The following is a 21,824-nucleotide window of genomic DNA, read 5'->3' as shown; positions in this document are numbered from 1 at the left end:
CCAACTCAGGACATTTCTTCCCACAGGCCAACTGGATTCTTTCCCCTAAACAAAAAGTTTTTATACTGAGCAGACGCTGTGTCACGACTGTGGTTGTGCAGTTCTTATATCCTCTAAACTTCACAGGTTCATAAAACAGGAAAAAGTAAACTACCAGTCTGAAAGCACAGCCCATTCCCCCCATTGTTTGCAGTAATGTGTGGAAGTTGTTTTAAACAGTGTGCCCTTGTGTTGCTCAACTCTAGCTGGCCCACCAACCCAGGTTCCATGTTTAAACATCAACTGATTGTGAGAAGGGGCTTTGGAAGAGCTTTATAAACTGAAATATCCTTCCATTTCATCACTCAGATTCCTGAACAGGAGTTGGGAACAATGCTTTTTCATCTTTCTTATCCTCTCTTTTTTCTCTTACTGTGAAAAATAACAGGCAACCTCAAGTCACACATTGGACCCACTGCCTGCTGAGACAGGATTGTGGGTTTCTTGGTCACACCTGTGTAGGTGCTCAACGTAGTGTAGACATGTTTTAAAATAAAACATGATGTATATTAAAAAATGATATCATTTGTAATTTAAAAATTATTGTATCGTGGGCTTCCCTGGTGGCGCAGCAGTTGAGAGTCCGCCTGCCAATGCAGGGAACACGGGTTTGTGCACTGGTCCGGGAAGATCCCACATGCCGCGGAGCGGCTGGGCCCGTGAGCCATGGCCACTGAGCCTGCACGTCCGGAGCCTGTGCTCCGCAATGGGAGAGGCCACAAGAGTGAGAGGCCCGCGTACCACAAAAAACAAACAAACAAACAAAATATTGTATCGTAATTCCCATTACATACCATCTATGGGAAAAAAGTCTTTATTGTAGAAAGGTTCTTACTTTTCTTCTTGAATAAAGTTACAAAAGGAAGGCCTCTTTTAAACTGTGATGAGGCAGGCAAAAATATCTTTGTCTGTTTAACATACAAATGCAGTGAGAAGAAACTGTGCAAGAAGAAACTGTGCAAGACTACTGCAATAAAAAATTTTAAAGAACCAAAATCTCAACACAAAGTAAGATAAAATCATTTACTCATCTGAAACAAATTATCCCACCAAAAAGCCAACAGTGGAAAGCTAAAAATAAAACCAGACACAGAATTGTTTTTTGACATAGTAAATAGTGATAGATGATATCACCTGTATTCTATGTTATGTAGTTGATATTCCATATTTTGTTTCAAATACAAAAAAGACAGAACCTTTTCTTGATATATACCTATAAATAACACCTATAATCCCATTTACAACTGTTGCCAGAAGAACAACAGGGAAAGATAAAATGTATGAGGCAGAGACTTCTGGATTTTAGACCAACCTGGAGAGCTTGGAAATATCACCCCAGTCGTCATAACAAGAAAAATGGTGAACAAACTGTAAAGTCAATAACTCTTCCTAGATCCATCAGAAAATTAATGTCACAGGGCAGACAGAAAGGTGGATACAGAGAATCATAGATTACTGAAAGCAGAAGGCCAGGAGAAGCAGCTCACAGCTGGGGCCAGTACTGGGAGGAACATTTAACTGTGATGGACAAATTGAGGGAGGCTCATTGTGAACAAGCTTGAGTTAAAAACTCCAGGGGCCCAATCTTAGGGGGCCCACAAACTTGTGAGTTTTCTCTCCAAAAGCCCCACCAGGTTCTCATGGTGAAGATGACAGAATAATCTCCTCCTGCTTCTAGCAGGCGGAAGAGGAAAATACCCATTTCAAAATACATCCAGAGCATTCTGTTCTCATTAACAAAGCCTGCCCTCGGACCTCCCTGGTGGCACAGTGGTTAAGAATCTACCTGCCAACACAGGGGACACGGGTTTGAGCCCTGGTCCGGAAAGATCCCACATGCCGTGGAGCAACTAAGCCTGTGTGCCACAGCTACTGAGCCTGCGCTCTAGAGCCCGCGAGCCACAACTACTGAAGCCTGCGTGCCTAGAGCTCGGCTCTGCAACAAGGGAAGTACCTGCAATGAGAAGGCCGCGCACTGCAATGAAGAGTAGCCCCCGCTCGCCACAACTAGAGAAAGCCCGCACGCAGCAACAAAGACCCAACGCAGCCAAAAATAAATAAATAAATTTATTAAAAAAACAAAACAGGTGCAGGAAGCTCAGAGAACACAAAGAAGGATAAATACCAAAAAATCTACATCTTGGCACATCATACTCAAAGTGGGAAAAAAATCAAAGACAAAAAATATAGATGACTTTTGGTTGCATATAGTGGCATACGGTCAACATTTCCTCATTCTCCTTTGGGAATTCACCCAACAGCAACACGGAAAGAAATGAAATCCCAAACTCATAAAATTAAGAGAACCCTTTGGCCTGAACCATAACATAGGTGAATGGGGTCCATTATTGGTGGAAACTGACAAAAGGTATGTGAAGAAGTGGGGCACAGCCACTCTACCTATAGATAACAGAAAGCCCGTGGCATACACTTTTCCAAAGTAAGGAACATATCCTGAGGTATACACCTTAAATCCCCGGTCTGCAACAGCAGGAGCCTCTCTCAACCAGCATTACCTCCAAAAAGTAGAGGTGGTGGACCTAAATTAGGAATCATGCAGACAAGCAATAGTTGCAGGAAGCAAACCAAAAACTGGAGTTGACTGCTATGTTCACTGCGGGAGAAGGCATGGTCAAAATAAACTTGGGTCACAGGAGATATCCCTAGTAACCTAGAACTTGACCCTAGCCCAGCACCTCAACAATGAACCATTTGCAAATAGCTTATCAAAAAAAAAAAAAAAGCATCTTAAATAAAGAAGAGTAAGAAGAAAAGTATAGGATCATCTTCCACTGCCAACATGATCAAACAAGGACCAGATTTACTCACCTGCTGTGAACAACTAGAAAACCAGATAAAATACAGTAAACAATGGTTTCAGAAACTGGACGGATGGCACAGGACTATAATCACTGAGAGGGCAAACAAATAAAATGAATCCTAAAAGGAACCCATTTTAGCTTTCTGAATAGAAAAATTCTTTACCAAATGATATTTTTTCTTTTCCTTTTTTTTTTTTTAAAGCACAGAAAAATCTTATTTAAATTGAATCTATGGAGGCTTCCCTGGTGGTGCAGTGGTTAAGAATCCACCTGCCAATGCAGGGGACATGGGTTCGAGCCCTGGTCCGGGAAGATCCCACATGCTGTGGAGCAACTAAGCCCGTGCACCACAACTACTGAGCCTGTGCTCTAGAACCCATGAGCCACAACTACTGAACCCGTGCGCCTAGAGCCTGTGCTCCGCAACAAGAGAAGCCACCACAGTAAGAAGCCTGTGCACCTCAACGAAGAGTAGCCCCTGCTCGCTGCAACTAGAGAAAGCCCGTGCACAGCAACGAAGACCCAACACAGCCAAAAATAAATGAATTAAATAAGTAAATAAATAAATAGAATCTATGTTAGGAAGATACAAATATAAAAACTTATCAAGTAGATTTAAGTTCCACCCTACATCTGATGAGCTGATTTTATGATGACGGTAATACAATAATTCTAAATAAATGTCACTAACATCCAGCTTAAGAAAATCTTTAAAATGTGGGTGAACTTTGAATAGGCAAATTGGTCAACAAATCTAAGATGGCAAAATTAAAGATGGCAAAGAGAAAACATTTTATCCTCAAGATTTTTTAGGGTTGAACAGAAATAATGTGAAATAATCACAATTATTCAAGTTATGACTTTAATATCCATTAAGTATTATTTAATTATAATAAACATACCTGTTTTTTTCTAGGTTGATGTTTTTCAGGAGTTAGACGCTGACTATTTAAAACACGTATTCTCTTGCTTTCAGTGGCTTGCCTACTCTTCTCTTTTTTCTTTCTTCCACCTAAAAGTAGAAATGCTGTCATCAAAAATTGTCTCACATTAAAAGAATTATATAATTTTTTTTTTGGCCACACCGTGCAGCATGTGCGATTTTAGTTCCCTGACCAGGGATGGAACCTATGCCCCCTGCAGTGGAAGCATGGAGTCTTAAGCACTGGACCACCAGGGAAGTCCCAGAAGAATATTTTAAAGGTTACCATGAAATTCCTATCTACCGGTTAGCTATTTTTTTAAAAGAAGAACTCTGTGTAGTTATTTTCCTTTGAATCTGGAAGCAGCGTGATATAGTGCAAAGATCAGTCTTTGAAAATCAGGGGTGTGTGTGTTTCCTTTCCAACCTGGACCTGGCAGAACTGCTCCTGCAAAGGGTGTCAAGAAGAAGGGCCATTCTAGGATAGAAAGCCCAGAGATAAACCCACGCACCTATGGTCAACTAATCTATGACAAAGGAGGCAAGGATACACAATGCAGAAAAGACAGTCTCGTCAATAAGTGGTGCAGGGAAAACTGGACAGCTACATGTAAAAGAATGAAATTAGAACACTCCCTAACACCATACACAAAAATAAACTCAAAATGGATTAGAGACCTAAATGTAAGACCGGACACTATAAAACTCTTAGAGAAAAACACAGGAAGAACACTCTTTGACATAAATCACAGCAAGATCTTTTTTGATCCACTTCCTAGAGTAATGGAAATAAAAACAAAAATAAACAAATGGGACCTAATGAAACTTAAAAGCTTTTGCAAAGTAAACTACAAACAAGACAAAAAGACAACCCTCAGAATGGGAGAAAATATTTGCAAACGAATCAACGGACAGAGGATTAATCCCCCAAATATATAAACAGCTCATGCAGCACAATATTAAAAAAAAAACCCAATCAAAAAATGGGCAGGGCTTCCCTGGTGGCGCAGTGGTTGAGAGTCCGCCTGCCGATGCAGGGGACACGGGTTCATGCCCCAGTCCGGGAAGATCCCACATGCCGCGGAGCGGCTGGGCCCGTGAGCCATGGCTGCTGAGCCTGCACATCTGGAGCCTGTGCTCCACAATGGGAGAGGCCCCAACAGTGAGAGGCCCGCGTACCGCAGGAAAAAAAAAAAAAAAAAAGGGGCAGAGAGAATGGACTTGAGGACACGGGGAGGGGAAGGGTAAGCTGGGATGACGTGAGAGAGTGGCATGGACTTATGAATATTACCAAATGTAAAATAGATAGCTACTGGGAAGCAGCCGCATAGTACAGGGAGATCAGCTCGGTGTTTTGTGACCACCACCTAGAGGGGTGGGATAGGGAGGGTGGGAGGAAGACGCAAGAGGGAGGAGATACGGGGATATATGTATAGCTGATTCATTTTGTTATAAAGCAGAAACTAACACAACACACCATTGTGAAGCAATTATACTCCAATAAAGATGTTGAAAAAATTAAATTAATTAACATAAAAAAGATGTACAATATTGTAAACCTTGACAATGTAAAAGTAGGGTATAGAGGACAGCAGTGAGAAGGCAGAAAACGTGGGTAGAAGAAAAGTGAGGTGAAGGAGTGGTAATTTCCTCCTTTCACATTATAGGGAGTCAGGAGGTATTATCTAAAATCAAATAAAATATAGCAGTATATTATTTCGAGTTATAAAGACAACCAATAGTAGTAGTAAAAAAAGTAGTAATAAAACTCTGGAAGTGAGTATTAAAATTCCTAGTTTAAGAGCAATTGTTGAAAGAAATGCAAATACAAACATATTATTTAGAATTTATATTAGTACCAACCAGAAGTAAAAAATAAACTTTTAAAACAGTTATATCTGCTATAATAGGGCAACACAAGGTATCCTTGCGGTGATGCAACTACTTTATATCTTGGTTGAATCAATGTCAATACACTACTTGTGATACTGTACTACAGAATTGCAAGGTGTTGCCCAGTTATATTCTTAATTCTACCAAAGATTCTACCAAGTTAATATATTTACTTTCTTTTTCCCCTTTCCTGAGGTATGAGTGACAAATAAAATTGTAAGATGTTTAAAGTGTAAAAGAAAAAAAAGGGCAGAAGACCCAAACAGACATTTCTCCAAAAAAGACATACAGATGGCCAAGAAGCACATGAAAAGATGCTCAATATCACTAATTCTTAGAGAAATGCAAATCAAAACTACAATGAGGTATCACATCACACCAGTTAGAATGGGCATCATCAGAAGAAAATCTACAAACAGCAAATGCTGGAGAGGGTATGGAGAAAAGGAAACCCTCTTGTACTGTCGGTGGGAATGTAAACTGATACAGCCACTATGGAGAACAGTATGGAGGTTCCTTAAAAAACTAAAAACAGAATTACCATATGACCCAGCAATCCCACTACTGGGCATATATCCAGAGAAAACCGTAATTCAAAAAAACACATGCACCCCAATGTTCACTGCAGCACTATTTACAATAGCCAGGTCATAGAAGCAACTTAAATGCCCATCGACAGACAAATGGATAAAGAAGATGTGGTACATATATACAATGGAATATTACTCAGCCATAAAAAGGAACGAAATATTACTCAGCCATAAAAAGAAACGTCATTTGTAGAGACGTGGATGGATCTAGAGACAGTCATACGGAGTGAAGTAAGTCAGAAAGAGAAAAACAAATAGCGTATATTAACGCATATATGTGGAACCTAGAAAAATGGTACAGATGCCCCAGTTTGCAGGGCAGAAATTGAGACACAGATGTAGAGAACAAACATAGGGACACCAAGGGGGGAGAGTGAGGCAGGGGGTGGTGGGATGAATTGGGAGATAGGGATTGACATATATACACTAATATGTATAAAATAGATAACTAATAAGAAAAAAAATATGTGTTTAACTAAACTGAAGTATAATTCTGACAAACTTTTTGATAGCAGCAGTAATTAGGTTCTGTAATAGGTCAGCTTAAATATAATTCCCAAGATCCTTAGTTAACTTTAAAATCTAGTATAAACGGTAAGTATAATTTTGGATATCTGGGTAATTTCTAAGTAAGACAGGATGCTCAAACATAGGTCATGAGGTATAGTCTGTATCTAGCTTTGCTGCTGCTTCTTTTTTTTTTTTTTTCTTTTGCGGTATGCGGGCCTCTCACTGTTGTGGCCTCTCCCGCCGCGGAGCACAGGCTCCGGACGCGCAGGCTCAGCGGCCATGGCTCACGGGCCCAGCCCCTCCGCGGCAATGTGGGATCTTCCCGAACCAGGGCACGAACCCATGTCCCCTGCATCGGCAGGCAGACTCTCAACCACTGCACCACCAGGGAAGCCCTATTGATTCTTTTATGCCTTTAAACGTCATCTCACCTCCTAGTGCCTGCCTTTTCATTAACTGTTTAAAAAAGGAATAATATTTACCTTATACAATTGTAATTTCTTAATATAATGTTTAAGGAGTATTTGACACAGTGTAAGAAGTAAACCCTTCCCTCTTTCCCTCTTATTCACAGTTTAGTAAGACAAGAAATAAATGTATATGCAACTCAAAAGAAACAGAATGGTAATTATTGAAAGAAAATTGTGTGTACAGTTGACCCTTGAATAACATGGGTTTGAATTATATGGGCCCACTTATACACGGATTCTTTTTCAATAAACATAGTACCTGTATTTTCATTTTACAGATCTTTAAGTGTGGGGAAGAGTTTGTGTTCGATTAGCGATCACAATATGTGGAATCAAAAGAACTAGGGTTTGAGTTCTGATTCTGCTAACTGTTTTAGCTTCCTGCCCTCAGGTGAATCACTTATCAATTCTTTCGTTTTTGAGGCAGAGATAGCAGGATGCATTGACTGCACAGGAGTCGGTGCCCCGATCCCCATGTTGTTTAAGGGTCAACTGTATAGAAAACCTAAAAGAATATACACATAGAATTAAAAAGGGTTTAGCAAGATGGTTGCATATGAGATCAATAAACAAAACTCAACAGTGTTTCTGTACATTAGCAACAGTTTAAATATTTAACTAAAATAGTCAAAAGATAATATTTACAATAGTAATAAAATATTTAACATTCTTAGGGATAAATCCAGCAAATGCAGTCAAGATCTGTATGTAGTAAATTATAAGCTTTACTATATATATGCGTGTGTGCATGCACATATACAAGTTATAAGAATATATATACGTAAGACAATCTAAATAAAGAAATATGCTTTTTGCTCATGTAGAGGAAGACAATATAACTGTGTCAGCTGTCTCCAAAATTGTCTACTAGGACTTCCCCAGTGGCGCAGTGGTTAAGAATCCGCCTGCCAATGCAGGTGACAGGGGTTTGAGCCCTGGTGCTGCAGAACAACTAAGCCCATGCGCCACAACTACTGAGCCTGCACTCTAGAGCCCACGAGCCACAACTACTGAGCCTGCATGCTGCAACTACTGAAGCCTGCGAACCTAGAGCCCACGCTCCGCAACAAGAGAAGCCACCGCAGTGAGAAGCCTGCGCACCGCAACGAAGAGTAGCCCCTGCTCGCCGCAACCAGAGAAAGCCTGTGCACGACAACGAAGACCCAACACAGCCAAAAATAAAATTAATTAATTTAAAAAAACAAAAAAAGAAAACTGTCTACTATTACAATGTAATTTTAAATCAAAATTTCAACAGGGTTCTTTGTAGAATTTAACAAGGTTATTCTAAAATTATGTATTAGGAGAGTTAGTCCATCATGGGCCCTGAGCATCCCTTCAGTTCTTGCTGAATGTACAAGGCTTACTCATTCCCTGATACTAAACAGTTTCTACAGTTAGTCAGGAACCTAAATAGGTCAAGGGAACCACGGTCTGGCCACCATGTAACTAACTCTCTCCTGGGGAAGGCAACTGGATTATTTGCTACGTTTTGCTTGCTCCTTACTCAAAACGTGCCCTTGGCCCCAGGTTCCTCCTTGCAGTACAACCTACTGCCTGCAGAGCATCTACCTGGGCCCACTGCACTGTCTTTGGGACCTGGCGAGGGGAACCAGCACAACTACGCTGATGCCATATGCTGTTGCTATCTGTTGTGCTGTAATAAACCGTCTTGTTCTGACCCAAGTCTTGTTGTCTACTTTTGGCACCTATGGAGTGGTAGCAGCTTCACTGCTTGCAATCTTCTATAAAGTGGTTTTCTTCCCCCTGACAATATGGAAGACCAAAACACCAAGAATACTCAAGATACTCCTAAAGAATAACAGAAAGATGAAGGAAATTGCCCTATCACACACTGAGTTATTACTAAACTACAGTAATTGAGACAATATGGTATCAGTGCAGGAACAGATCATATGTGTTGGTGAGGTTAATGGAAACCACACCAGTTATTTTGAACAGAGATTTTCATATTGGGAACTGTTCTAACAGGTGCTAGAGGACCAAAAAGGCAAAAATAAATTAACGGAGATTAATAATTAAGAGAAATTCATATATAGGTGGAGATTTCAATACTTCTCTCTCAGTAATTAGTGAACAAGAAGACAAAAAATAAGCATGCATACAGAACACCTGAGAAGCACTATGAATCAATTTGACCTAATCGACATTTTATAACACTCCACTCAACAATAGCAAAATTCACATTCTTCTTAAATGCACATCAACAGTCACCAAGACAGACCATATTCTGGGCCATAAAGCAAATCTTAAATTAAAAAAGAAAAAGAAAGAAATCCTCAAAGCATATTCTCAGGTCGGAACCGAATTAATTGGAAATCATTAACAGACAGGTATCTAGAATATCCTAAAATTTTTGGAAATTGTTTAAACAAAGAGCTGCTTCTTCTTTTTTTAAAAAATAAATTTATTTATTTATTTTTATTTTTGGCTGTGTTGCATCTTTGTTGCTGCACGCGGGCTTTTCTCTAGCTGCGGCGAGAGGGGGCTACTCTTCGTCGCAGTGCACGGGCTTCTCATTAGGTGGCTTCTCTTGTTGCAGAGCACGGGCTCTAGGAGCGCGGGCTTCAGTGGTTGTGGCACTAGGCTCAGTAGTTGTGGCTCGTGGGCTCTAAAGTGCAGGCTCAGTAGTTGTGGCGCACAGGCTTAGTTACTCCGCGGCATGTGGCATCTCCCCAGACCAGGGCTCGAACCTGTGTCCCCTGCATTGGCAGGCGGATTCTTAACCACTGTGCCACCAGGGAAGCCCAAATGAAGAACTTCTTAATAGCCCAGAAGATCAAAGAAAAAAGCCTCAAGGGAAATAAAAAAATATATTTTGATGAAAATGAAAATATAACATATAAAAATTTGTGGGATGCAACTAAGGCAGTAATTAAAGGAAAATTTATAGCATTAAATGCACATATTAGAAAAACTTGGGCAACTATGAAGAAAAAGCAACTCACATACAAAGGGGGAAAAAGTCAGGTTGATGTCAGATTGTCCACAGCAGCGCTCATAAAGTCAGAAAATAATGGAGCAAAATCTGCAAAGTTGTAAGGAAAAGTATTTCCAAAGAATACTACATTTAGCCAAAATTTTTGTGCTAATTTCATCCATTACAGCTGAAATCAATCAGTAGTCTAAAGTTGAAATTTAGTTATAGAGGCAAACTGACCCAACCTATCAAAGCAATTCATATTATTTATTCTTCATTTTGGAGGAATCATATGGCTTACTGATATATTTCTTATGAAACAGCATTTATGTGAAGTTCATTGAATCCTTCAGTTTCACCTTCAAAAAGTTAAATGTAAATATATTTTAAGTACATATGCAACCTCATCACATTTTTATAAATTTTTATTTGCTTTGATTCTATCTATTCTTCCATTGAGGCAGTCTATCTATCTCAGTATTTAAGGACATGGGCTCTGAAGTCAGAAATGTCTGATTTCAAATTCTGGCTCTGGTTCTGTTCATGACCTGTGTGACCAAGGGCTTTTTACACTTAACCTCTTTTTGTCTCAGCTTCCTCATCTGTAAAATGGGAGTGATTAAAAAAAAAAAAAAGTACTGATCCAGATTGTTTTGAGGATTGAGTTTATAGATAAAAAGATTTTAACTCAAATATTAATCATTTCACTGAATGCTGGTTAGACTTTTCTGCATAGAAAGCATTTAAGTGATTTTTTTTTCAATTTTTCTGAATTACTTGATTTTTTAAAAGTACATAGCAATTTTACAAAACTGAAAAAAAATTGTTTTTAAAAGATGTCTAAAAAATTTTTTTTAAATGTTTAGCATGAACGAAATAAATATCCTCTATTAGGAAAAAGAGGATACCTAGGTAACATTTAAGCAACTTGGACTTTTTTGGAAGGTATATGTATATATTACTAACATCTAACAGAAAGTCAAGAAATGTACTAAAACTCACAGGATCTTCTAGGTTCAGTATCCATAGTCACTGTCAAGCCACTCTACAATGTGATTATGGTCTTCATTGGTTCAATTACTGATCAGCTAGAGTGTAAAAAAGTGTATGCTTCCATTTCTTTGAACTTTTTATTATGAAATTAAAAGTCCAGGAAAATCCCCAAATTATTTTACTCTAGAATTATGATTCCTAGTCATTTTGCAGCTAGGAACTCCACCAACATGAAGCAAATATTTCTTTGAGTTTAACTTTACCATCTTTAAAGTGAGGACGATGATAATATCTACAGATGTAAATGTTTTAGAGCTGTAATTTACAAATACTAGCTAACAGTGGCCCTATCATCAGCCATCAGCTAAGAATAAATTTATTCAATTAATATTTACTTCAGGCATACTATGTACCTGGAATCAAGTTGGTACACCTATTATTTTTATACTGATCAGTAAGTATTTAGATTTGGATCAATAAAGTTTAAAAATCCTTGCATTAGAACATAGTACGGGTTCAATAAACATTTTTTGAATGAATATATACCAAGGAGGAACTTACAATTATATTACCATCGAAAATAATTACAGACTGCTTTTAAGATTTTTTTTTTTGGTTATTGTTGCTTGTTTTTTAAATCTAGCAATGCCTTTTATAAGGATAATAAATTCTAAATGCAATGAGGAATAAATTCCAAATGTAATCTGCAATGCCAGAGTCTATACATAGTCAATCCTCATTATATTCATGGATTCTGGTATTTGAAAATTCACCTACCTGCTGAAAGTTGTAACAAAAATCAAAACTTGCAGTGCTTTTGTGGACACCGGTGGACATGCACAGAGTGGCAAAATATTTGAGTTCATGTTCCCAGCTGAGGTTAAACAAGGTGAAGCTCTGCTTTCTTATTTTAGCTTCCAGGCTAGAAATAATTGTTCTTTTTACGGTCTATTTAGTGCCATATTTTTGTGCTGTTTTGGGGGTAATTCTGCTGTTTAAAATTTTCCCCAAGTGTATTGTGGAAGTGCTGTCTAGTGTTCTTGAGTGCAAGAAGGCTATGTATGATGTTCCTTACAGAGAAAAATATGTGGTTAGGTAAGCTTCATTCAGGCGTGAGTTACAGTGCTGTTGGCCTGGGTTCAATGTTAATGAATCAACAATGTATATTAAATAAGGTTTCTTTAAACAGAAACAGGGACTTCCGTGGCGGTCCAGTGGTTAAGACTCCGTGCTTCCACTGTGGGGGGCACGGGTTCCATTCCTGGTCGGGGAACTAAGATCCCGCATGCCACATGGTGCGGCCTAAATAAATAAACAGAAACACATAAAACAAGGTTATGTATTGAATAGTTGACCAAAATGTTGTAACCATAGGCTCAAAAGAACCTAACCCTGTATTCCCCTGTAATCAGTCAGTATTCACTAAGTGTTCACAATGACCTTATAGAACATTACCGTAAATAACAGGAACCAACTGTAACTTTCTAAATTAAGCACCACCTCTAATTATCTCTTTGAAGTCATGACATTTAATCCCTTCGTGCTTTAGTTTTCTGATGTGTGTTTGTGTGTTGTGGGGTGTGGTCAAGGGCTGGATCACTTTCAAGTATCGATTCTCCACTCTGAAAACTGTAATAAATGTACTTACTTTGAAGAGTTTCCGCTCTTTCCTCTTTCTTATCAACATCTTGTTGTCGGTTTCCATGTTTCAACTTAGATAAGAAGAGATTTTTGTGAGACCTAAATGAAACACAAAAGCTTGTGACTTGTTCTGCAAAGACTAGAAAAGCTATAGAAAAAGGTAGATGATTTGTCTCAATCTCTATCCAGGACCTGCTTCTACTTTGGTCTGTTTCCCTTTGGTGCTCTCCTTGCACTAATGCCCCATCTTTTTTTTTTTTTTTTTTTTTTGCGGTACACGGGCCTCTCACTGCCGTGGCCTCTACCGTCGCGGAGCACAGGCTCCGGACGCGCAGGCCCAGCGGCCATGGCCCAGCCGCTCCGCTGCACATGGGATCCTCCTGGACCGGGGCACGAACCCGCGTTCCCTGCATCGGCAGACGGACTCAACCACTGCGCCACCAGGGAAGCCCTAATGCCCCATCTTAATCTTTAGCCTCTTAAGATTTTTCTTCTTCAGACTTCCCTCTCTCCCATTTATTTTCTCCATCTCATCTACTCAGAAATCAAGATTCTTTTGGCATTCCAGTTAGAGAAATTCCAAAATTCCATTATACATGATGGTAGTTATCACTTATCTTCATAGATTCCAGAAAGGGCTTTCCGGAAAGGTAAGACTGTTTGGAAATACAGGATGTGACAGAATTTTTTGACAACCTGCAATGTTCGTATTATTCAAACTTACAAAGGAACAGACTAAAATGGAAAAAAAAAAGTTCAACTGAGCTTAGGCAGCTATTTTATCACCACCTAAAATCTACACTTTGACCCCTGTAAGTGCTCTATGCAACCTACTAATGCTTTCCCGCCGTCCCCAAACTTTCTATTGTGCTCTCTGGAATGCCAGTCTCAACTTCGTCGTCTGTCTAAAGTCTAGCTCTCCCCGGGAACAATATTTCTCTCCTTTGTGGCCTCCTTAAGTAGAGATTAGCTTCATCTTCCACAAACCACAGGCTCCGAGAGGTGGGTCTTTATACTTTCCATTTCCTAATGGATGCCACCTTCAGGATCCTGCTTCCACAGAAATCTTAGCCTTTGAGGATTCATGCCACTGAGGTGTATTGCTATCTACCATGCTCCATAATCTTTCACTATCCTTCCAAGCACCTCCCATGATTCCCAGATCTTTCTCTATCCCCGAGTGCCGCCATCACCATGAATTATTTCCATGTTTCCATGGATAACCCAGATAACAAACTGGCCCCTCAACTCCTCATCTCCAGTGACCTCCTCCACACCAAGTCAGCCACCCCCGCCCCACGGTTCCACTTAGCATCCCAACTGCTCTACACTATGAAATCATTCATGCGGACGTTCTGCTCTCTGAACACGTTACATTGTCTGTTATAGCGTTTCTAATAGATTAGACAGCTTTTTAAGTAATTGCATAAAATCGCAATTTGGGGCATTCCTCAGAAATGTAAGCTCCATCCCCTTCCTGCCCCAGCATCACACCCTTGTTTCTGACAGAATAAGAGTTTACTAATTATTTGCTTTAAGTTCAGGTACTCCCTCCACGTGCACTCCTTGTAGAAATAATGTGAAACAACCCAGGATCCCAAAACGCAGGTCTCCATAGTTTGGCTTTTCAAGACCCATCAGGGTCTTAAATATCTGTGGAGGTTAAGTAGGACCCTGCGATAATTCTTCAAACCATACCATTTGCGTGGCAGCTATTATAACCTACCTAGGTTTGCATGAATTGTTTCAAAGATTTTAAACACAGAGAAGAAAAATGTCAATTTACTTCACCTCAATAAGGATACTGTATCCCCTGAGGATTCAGTTACCGCAGACTGTTTGTCACTAACACTTTAAAAGAAGAAAACATTTGTAAGAATGTAAACAAGAGAAACTTTTCATCAGGATTGTACTTTCCACATAATCAAGCCATTTTTCAACTTATAAAACGTATCTCTGGAAAGAAACTCTGGTAAAATTAAGACCTTTACAGTCTATTACAACATGGATAATTTTTGCCCAGATGTGCTTACCAGAGACATTAAATCAATGTCTTCCCCAAACATAAGTTCAGCAGAATTGAGCTGTAACTGAGCATTCACAATGTCACTCTTTCAAAAACTCTCTCATGGATCTTTATTTCTATGAATTCAAGTTTAATTTCTTATCCTCCCCAGCAGTCTCCAACCAGCCTTTTTAATAAAATTCCTCCCCTCTGCTACAGTTAAAATTAGCTCCGACAAACACAGCAGGACCATCTACAGCTCGATGCCTTCACTGGAACTCTTCCTCTCTCCTGAAATGACATTTCTTCTTCCATCCACCTGTAAAAACCTTAACCATCCTTCAAGGTCCGGCTCCATGTTCACACTTTCTTGAAGCTGTCCGTCAAACTCCTTCAGCATTTAAGTCTATCTTTAAACTTTAACAACAAATTATGTAATGTCTGCTACTGTTTCTGTTTCAAGTCTGTAATTCTTATTGCCTCAAATAGTTTATAAGCTTTACCAGAACAAAATATTTTATCTAGTATTGACAGCACGAGGGTTTCATCTTTCCCGGCATTTGTCGGACCTTGAAATCACACTTCTGTTTCTATCCTTGCTTCACTTACGTCTTATTCATTCTTGCCTTGAAACTGGTGAATTTGACTCCCAGGATGGTTTTGATATTTGCTTGATTCTTATCTTTACCATGTCTCTACTTTTTGGTTTTTCTCCCTGTGTCTAGTGCACTACAAGATGTAATGCATGCCTGGTAATGAACTAGGCACCAAGGATTCAAAGCTATTTAAGAACCTCCAAAAAACTCTCCATCTAGTGAGATAGACAGGTAAACAGATACGTTATTCTCAAAGATAAGTCCTCCTATAGAGGTATGACTTGGTGCTGTGGGAGCACACAAGTGACAACTCTGCTCAGAGCTCAACAAGACTTCTTATAGGTGAACTTTGAGCTAGAACTTGAATGGCAAATAAGAGCTTACCTTGAAGAGAAAGAAGGAAATCCAAAATTGAAGCAAGAGTCAAGGCATGAAAGAACTTGTAATATTTGAAGATCAAGTTGTATAGCTAGAAAGTGCCACGGATGTGGGCAGGGAGGGGCTAATGCTTAGGGACAAGGTGTATATGAGGGAAAAAAAAAAAACCCACCCAGAAAGGGGCTATATACGGCTTTGAAAGCCATGCAATAAAATCTAATTCATCAGGCTTCCCTGGTGGTGCAGTGGTTGAGAGTCCGCCTGCCAATGCAGGGGACACGGGTTCGTGCCCCGGTCCGGGAAGATCCCACAAGCCGCGGAGTGGCTGGGCCTGTGAGCCATGGCCGCTGAGACTGCGCGTCCGGAGCCTGTGCTCCACAACGGGAGAGGCCGCAACAGTGAGAGGCCCGCGTATCGCAAAAAAAAAAACAAAAAAAACACAAAAATCTAATTCATCAAGTAGGAAACAGAAAGCCAACAGAGGTTATTAAGCTGGGAGGTGAGTTAAACAGATTTATTTTTATGGGAAGGTAGCCCTGGAAGTCACATCAAGAATGGATTTGTGTGGCACAAAGCTAAGTAATAATCTAGGATATAAATGGTAAGAATGGATTAGAGAGGCATTTCTGATATGGAATTCGTAACACTTGGGGAGACAACCAACTGGATGTGTGAGGTAAAGGAGGAGAGTTAGGGTAGAGAGACAGATGAGAACATCTAGAGCTCTGTCTTACACACTGAACTGTGTTTGTGTCTAGGAGGGCATTTGAAATAAGTGGGTAGTACTACATTAGGAGAATACATAGGAAACATGTTCATTATATGCAAGAATCACGGTAAGTTCTAATCTTACTTTACTTTAAGGCAGTATTACAGTAGGCAGGAAGGCTGGGCCACAGAATGCATTGGGTCTTGGTACTACTAAACTTTGATTTCCTAAACAAAATGAAATAACTGAGCAATAAAAATGAAATCCCTACTTCTCAAAATGGGTCTTAGGAAAAACCCAGTGAGCAATAAGACTGCAATAGAGCCCTTGGGGAGATGAAGCAGTGAGGAACAGATCATGCTCTGATAGGCAGGGACAAAAAGAACTGTAAGACTGAGCTCAGTCCTGAAGTGTGACCAATGCCATGTCCATCCAACTCAGACTCCAATCCCCACCTCTCAATAAGTAGTTAAGATGGGGACTTACAGCGCTTATGTCATGGTCCCAAGAGAAGAGTAATATTACATGCACTGCCAAATACATCCATCCAGAGACCAGAAGGATTTGACTATTTGGCCTTGGTTTAAGGGTGGATGAAGAGGAGGAATGGACCATAGGTTCAGTAGAAAAGATCATTATAATGGTAGAGTTTATCTTCTTCAGTAGGGTTAGTTTCTAAAGCAAAAGGTAAAAGCCAATTCTGTAAAAATTACCCTTGAAAATCCCTAAAGAAGAAATAATTTTAGAAACTGAACTCTTGTCTCTCAACTTGTAGGACTGACACAGGCTTGTTTCCCTCCCGCGCTGGAGCAAATCACTGTTTCTGCACTTGCGCACCAGATGAAGCAGTTAGCCTACCCTTAGAGAAGATGAACAATATTTTAACATATTAGAATAACCCTCAGTACAATCACATGAGGGCATGTAGGATTTGAGAACTAAGGGGCACAGATGACTCAGCCTTTCAACCTCAACACTGTTCTAGAGTTCATGTTCCCTGAGAATGATAAATGATGTCACTCACACTAGCTACACAGTGCTATTTTCTCTCTACTTTTGCTTAGCATATGTAACAGAATATGCGTAAGCCCTAACTCTACAGCACTCCCAAACATCCAAACGTTAGCCATCAGTAACGCAATATACCTACTACTCGATAATCATTTTTATTAACAATGGTTCGCTAGCATCACTCTTACATAGATATTACATTCATAAGACAAAAAATATACTAATGAATTTACAAACCTTTCTCCTATATCCAAATTAGCTTCCGTTTCCAATTCAATATCATTACTATTAGGTTTATCTTGAGAAGCTGCTGTTCTTGCTCTTTTACTTTCCACTACTTTTGCTGCTGCCTTAAAAAGGGGGTTGCAGGAGACGAAGGGATGCATTAAGACATTTAAAACAAGTAACATTTAATTAAGCCTTCTTGTTCTTTGACAGTCATAACCCAAGTGTCTTGTCACAGGTCAATAAAGGGCAGTGCGTTGTTATTTTCCTCAGTAACTATAATATCACCATCAGCAACCTGCTTGGTTTATAAGAATTATGGAGAAGGGCTTTCCTTGCAAAGGTACTTGATACAGACAATGCTCTCTAGTCAGTATTAAGATAAAAGTTTACTTTAAAAAAAATTTTTTTAAAGATTCTATCTATTTTAAAATAAAACTATCTCAAATTAATGCTCTCGTATAACATATTAAGTTAAAACTTTTTGAGGCTAACACAGGATAAAGTGTAAAAAGAAAAATTTTAATGATCCTTATTCAGTCCAATTTGACTTTTCCCAAAAATATGCTAAAAATTTCATTTAAATTTAATTAAACTATTTCTTTTCACTTATTTCTTAATTCGTTTTGATAACTTTCCCCTCAACTTTCTATTTTGAAAAATTTCCCCAACTTTTACTTTGAAAAGTTGTAAAAATACTACAAAGATCACCAATAAACCCTTTAGATCCACTAATTATAACATTTCACCACATTCTTCTACAAAATCACTAAATAAAATTCTGATTAGTTTTGAAGAATTTCTATTTCAAGTATTCTCCTTTATTGTAACAATTACTCTTAAGTCTGTTTAGAATCTCTCTGAAATATACATACCTTCATTAGAAAGGTTGACGATTTTTCATTTAGCACATAATTCACGTAACTCTTAATTTTCTCCATCATGCGGTTGTAGCTGAAGTGTTGAAAAATGGAATGGAATGTATCTTTCTGAGAGATTATCATAAGCAATTTCCTTTTTAAAGGCTAAAGAAAACAGAAGAAACTTACTAGCACATAAAGCACAAATAAAATACTAGAAATTTTGTCATATTATTTAATTGAAAAAAATCACTTTATAAACAAAAACTCAAGAGGTTTTAAAAATGCTCCCGTTTTAAATGCCCACCAATATATTTTTTGACTTAAAAAAATTTAATATTTTACACATATGCAAAAGGATTAAAAAACCTTATGAACCTAAATATCCATTACCAAGTTTAAGAAATAATTATCTGTATAATAGAAGCCTTATTTACTACCATAATCTGATGGCGCCCTCCCCCACCCTGGTCTTCCTCTTCTCAAGGTAACCATTATCCTGAATTTAGAACTTTAGCACATCCACGCATTCCTTTGCACTACATATGTATGCATCCATAAACAATATATATAGCATTGTTTAGCATGGTTTTAACTTTATACCAATGGTGTAAAGCCCTAAATGGTATTTTTGATAAAAGCCCTAAATGGTATTTTTGATCAATGGAATACTGTACAACAGTGAAAGTAACTAGTAATTCTATAAATATCAAATCAACATGGATGTCAGAGAGTTGAGCAAAATATAGAAAGTTTCGGGCTTCCCTTGTGGCGCAGTGGTTGAGAGTTCTCCTGCCGATGCAGGGGACACGGGTTCGTGCCCCGGTCCGGGAAGATCCCACATGCCGCGGAGCGGCTGGGCCCGTGAGCCATGGCCACTGAGCCTGCGCCACCGGAGCCTGTGTTCCGCAACGGGAGAGGCCACAACGGTGAGAGGTCCCCGTACCGCAAAAACAAAAACAAAAACAAAAAAATACATTTAGGGGCTTCCCTGGTGGCACAGTGGTTAAGAATCCGCCTGCCAGTCCAGGGGACACGGGTTCAAACCCTGGTCCGGGAAGATCCCACGTGCCGCGGAGCAACTAAGCCCGTGCGCCACAACTACTGAGCCTGCGCTCCAGAGCCCGCGAGCCACAACAACTGAGCCCGTGTGCCACAACTACTGAAGCCCACACGCCTAGAGCCTGTGATCTGCAACAGGAGAAGCCACTGCAATGAGAAGCCCGCGCACCGTGACAAAGAGGGGCCCCCCCATCGCCGCAACTGGAGAGAGCCTGCGCACAGCAATGAAGACCCAACGCAGTCAAAAATAAATAAATAAATAAATAAAAGTAAATTTTAAAAAATATATACCATTTATTCACCTTTCCCTCCAGCCTGTTGAAAGCATGTAGGCTATTTTCTATTACCACAATGCTATTAAACATTTTCCTACATGTCTTCTTGGGCACAGTACAAGTTTTTCTTAGACAACAGTTCTTTCAATGCTGGTTGCACAATAAAGCTATAAAGCTTTAAAAAAATTCCACTTCTCAAGCTCTATCCCAGAACAATTGTCACAGTACAGCCTAGTTTTCTTTTTTCAGTTTTTATTTTTTTAATAAAGCTTCATGGTTTTAAAAGTATGCAGTGAAAGTAAAAACAGTTACTCTAGGGCATTTATCTAGAAGTGGAATTGCTGGAATGCATGCTTACTGATTTTGTTAAAATGCTCTCCAAAGCTTAAGTACCAATTTACCCTTCTGAGAGGAAGGTATGGCACTTTTATCATTTCTCCACATTTTGAGCCAACTGTTGGTGTGCTAAGACATTTTTAATCATTGCCAATCAGAAGTATAGGAAATGCTATTTCAATATATTACTTGGTATTAACCTGATCACGAATATTATTGAGGTTAACACTTTCTCTCTTAGGCTTACTGGCCATAAAGTTTCCTCTTCTGTGACGTACAAGTAGAGTGGAATTTTCAGTAGTCTCACAGCACTAAGGCAAAAAAGTAAGGGCAGGGAACCCAATAAACATACCAGGCTTCCAGCTGAAATCTCAGGAGGGTTACACCATAGGAACAGGGGCAAATTAGAATAAGCCTTACTAAAGGCTCAGTCCTTCAGTGAATTAAGGTGATTCCCTCTCCCCTAAACCACCATGTGAAAAGGTACTCAACTTCATTAATCATCAAAGAAACAGAAATTAAAAGCCAATGCGATAGCACTACATATTTGCCTGAATGACTATAATGAAAACCACATATAAGGTCTGTGAAGCAACTGGAACTCTCCCACACTACTGCAGGAATTGATAATTACTTTGGAAAATTCTGGCAGTATCTACTAAAACTGAGTATGTGCATATCCTACAACTCACCAATTCTATTCCTAAGTATATACCCAATAGAAACACATATATTTTTTCTACAAAAGACATGTAAAGGAATGTAATGGAAAAAATACGGAAATAACTCAAATGTCCATCCACAGTAGAATGGATAAATTGTAGTATATTCCTACAGTGGAGCAATGAGAATGAACAAACGATTGTTATAAGCAACACCATGTATCTCTCTTACAAATATAAACTTGCTATATGATTCTGTTATATAAAGTTCAGAAATAAGAAAGACTAATCTTGGATGTTACAAGTCAGGATAGCGGTTACCCTTGAGAAGGTGGTTGGGATAGTGCCTGGAGGGTGCTGGTGATGTTCTGTTTCTTGATCTAGGAGGTCACCACACAAGTGTGTTCCTTTTGTGAAAATACACCTACTTATACACTTATGATACATGTACTCTACTAAAGGTATGCTATTGTTCAATAAAGAGTTCACTAAAAACTGTATAAAACTACACTTCTTTGAATAAGCTTAATTTGCTCTCATAACTTTGTTTTTAATACTGAAAAATTAACTTCTATTGACCTTAACATTACACATACACACAAAAACTAGTGATAACATAAGAAACCTCCAGAAAAATAAGCAAGTTATAATGCATTTCCCTACACCTGCACTGCTCAGTATGGTAGCCACTAGCCACACAAGGCTACTCAGCCCTTGCAAGGCGTAAGCCTGAATTTAGCCTCAAGTATAAAATACACCCTAGATTTCAAAGACTTACTACAGTTGTACCTCGGTATCCACATGGGATTGGCTCCAGGACTCCCCTCGGGTACCAAAATCCAAGGATGCTCAAGTCGCTTATATAAAATGGTGTAGTATTTGCA

The 21,824-nt window shown here is 39.1% G+C and overlaps 1 protein-coding gene across 4 annotated transcripts in view; it reads right to left on the bottom strand.

Annotated features, from left to right (window-relative positions):
* The window catches only part of TERF1 (telomeric repeat binding factor 1), a 40,445-nt gene that overhangs the window by 4,216 nt on the left and 14,405 nt on the right, over positions 1 to 21,824 (bottom strand). For 2 of the 4 annotated variants that reach the window (XM_059994757.1, XM_059994759.1), the window contains 5 exons: positions 18,621 to 18,770; positions 17,758 to 17,870; positions 14,613 to 14,672; positions 12,829 to 12,920; positions 3,764 to 3,873 (listed from right to left, as the gene is read on the bottom strand). In XM_059994757.1, the coding sequence (XP_059850740.1) occupies positions 3,764 to 3,873; positions 12,829 to 12,920; positions 14,613 to 14,672; positions 17,758 to 17,870; positions 18,621 to 18,770 (525 nt within the window). The remainder of the gene's footprint in view (positions 1 to 3,763; positions 3,874 to 12,828; positions 12,921 to 14,612; positions 14,673 to 17,757; positions 17,871 to 18,620; positions 18,771 to 21,824) is intronic. The other 2 variants (XM_059994758.1, XM_059994760.1) reach the window with 1 other exon arrangement.

Source organism: Delphinus delphis, chromosome 17, assembly GCF_949987515.2.
Source record: "Delphinus delphis chromosome 17, mDelDel1.2, whole genome shotgun sequence".
NCBI lineage: Eukaryota > Metazoa > Chordata > Mammalia > Artiodactyla > Delphinidae > Delphinus > Delphinus delphis.
This window is presented reverse-complemented; position numbering and strand designations above follow the sequence as displayed.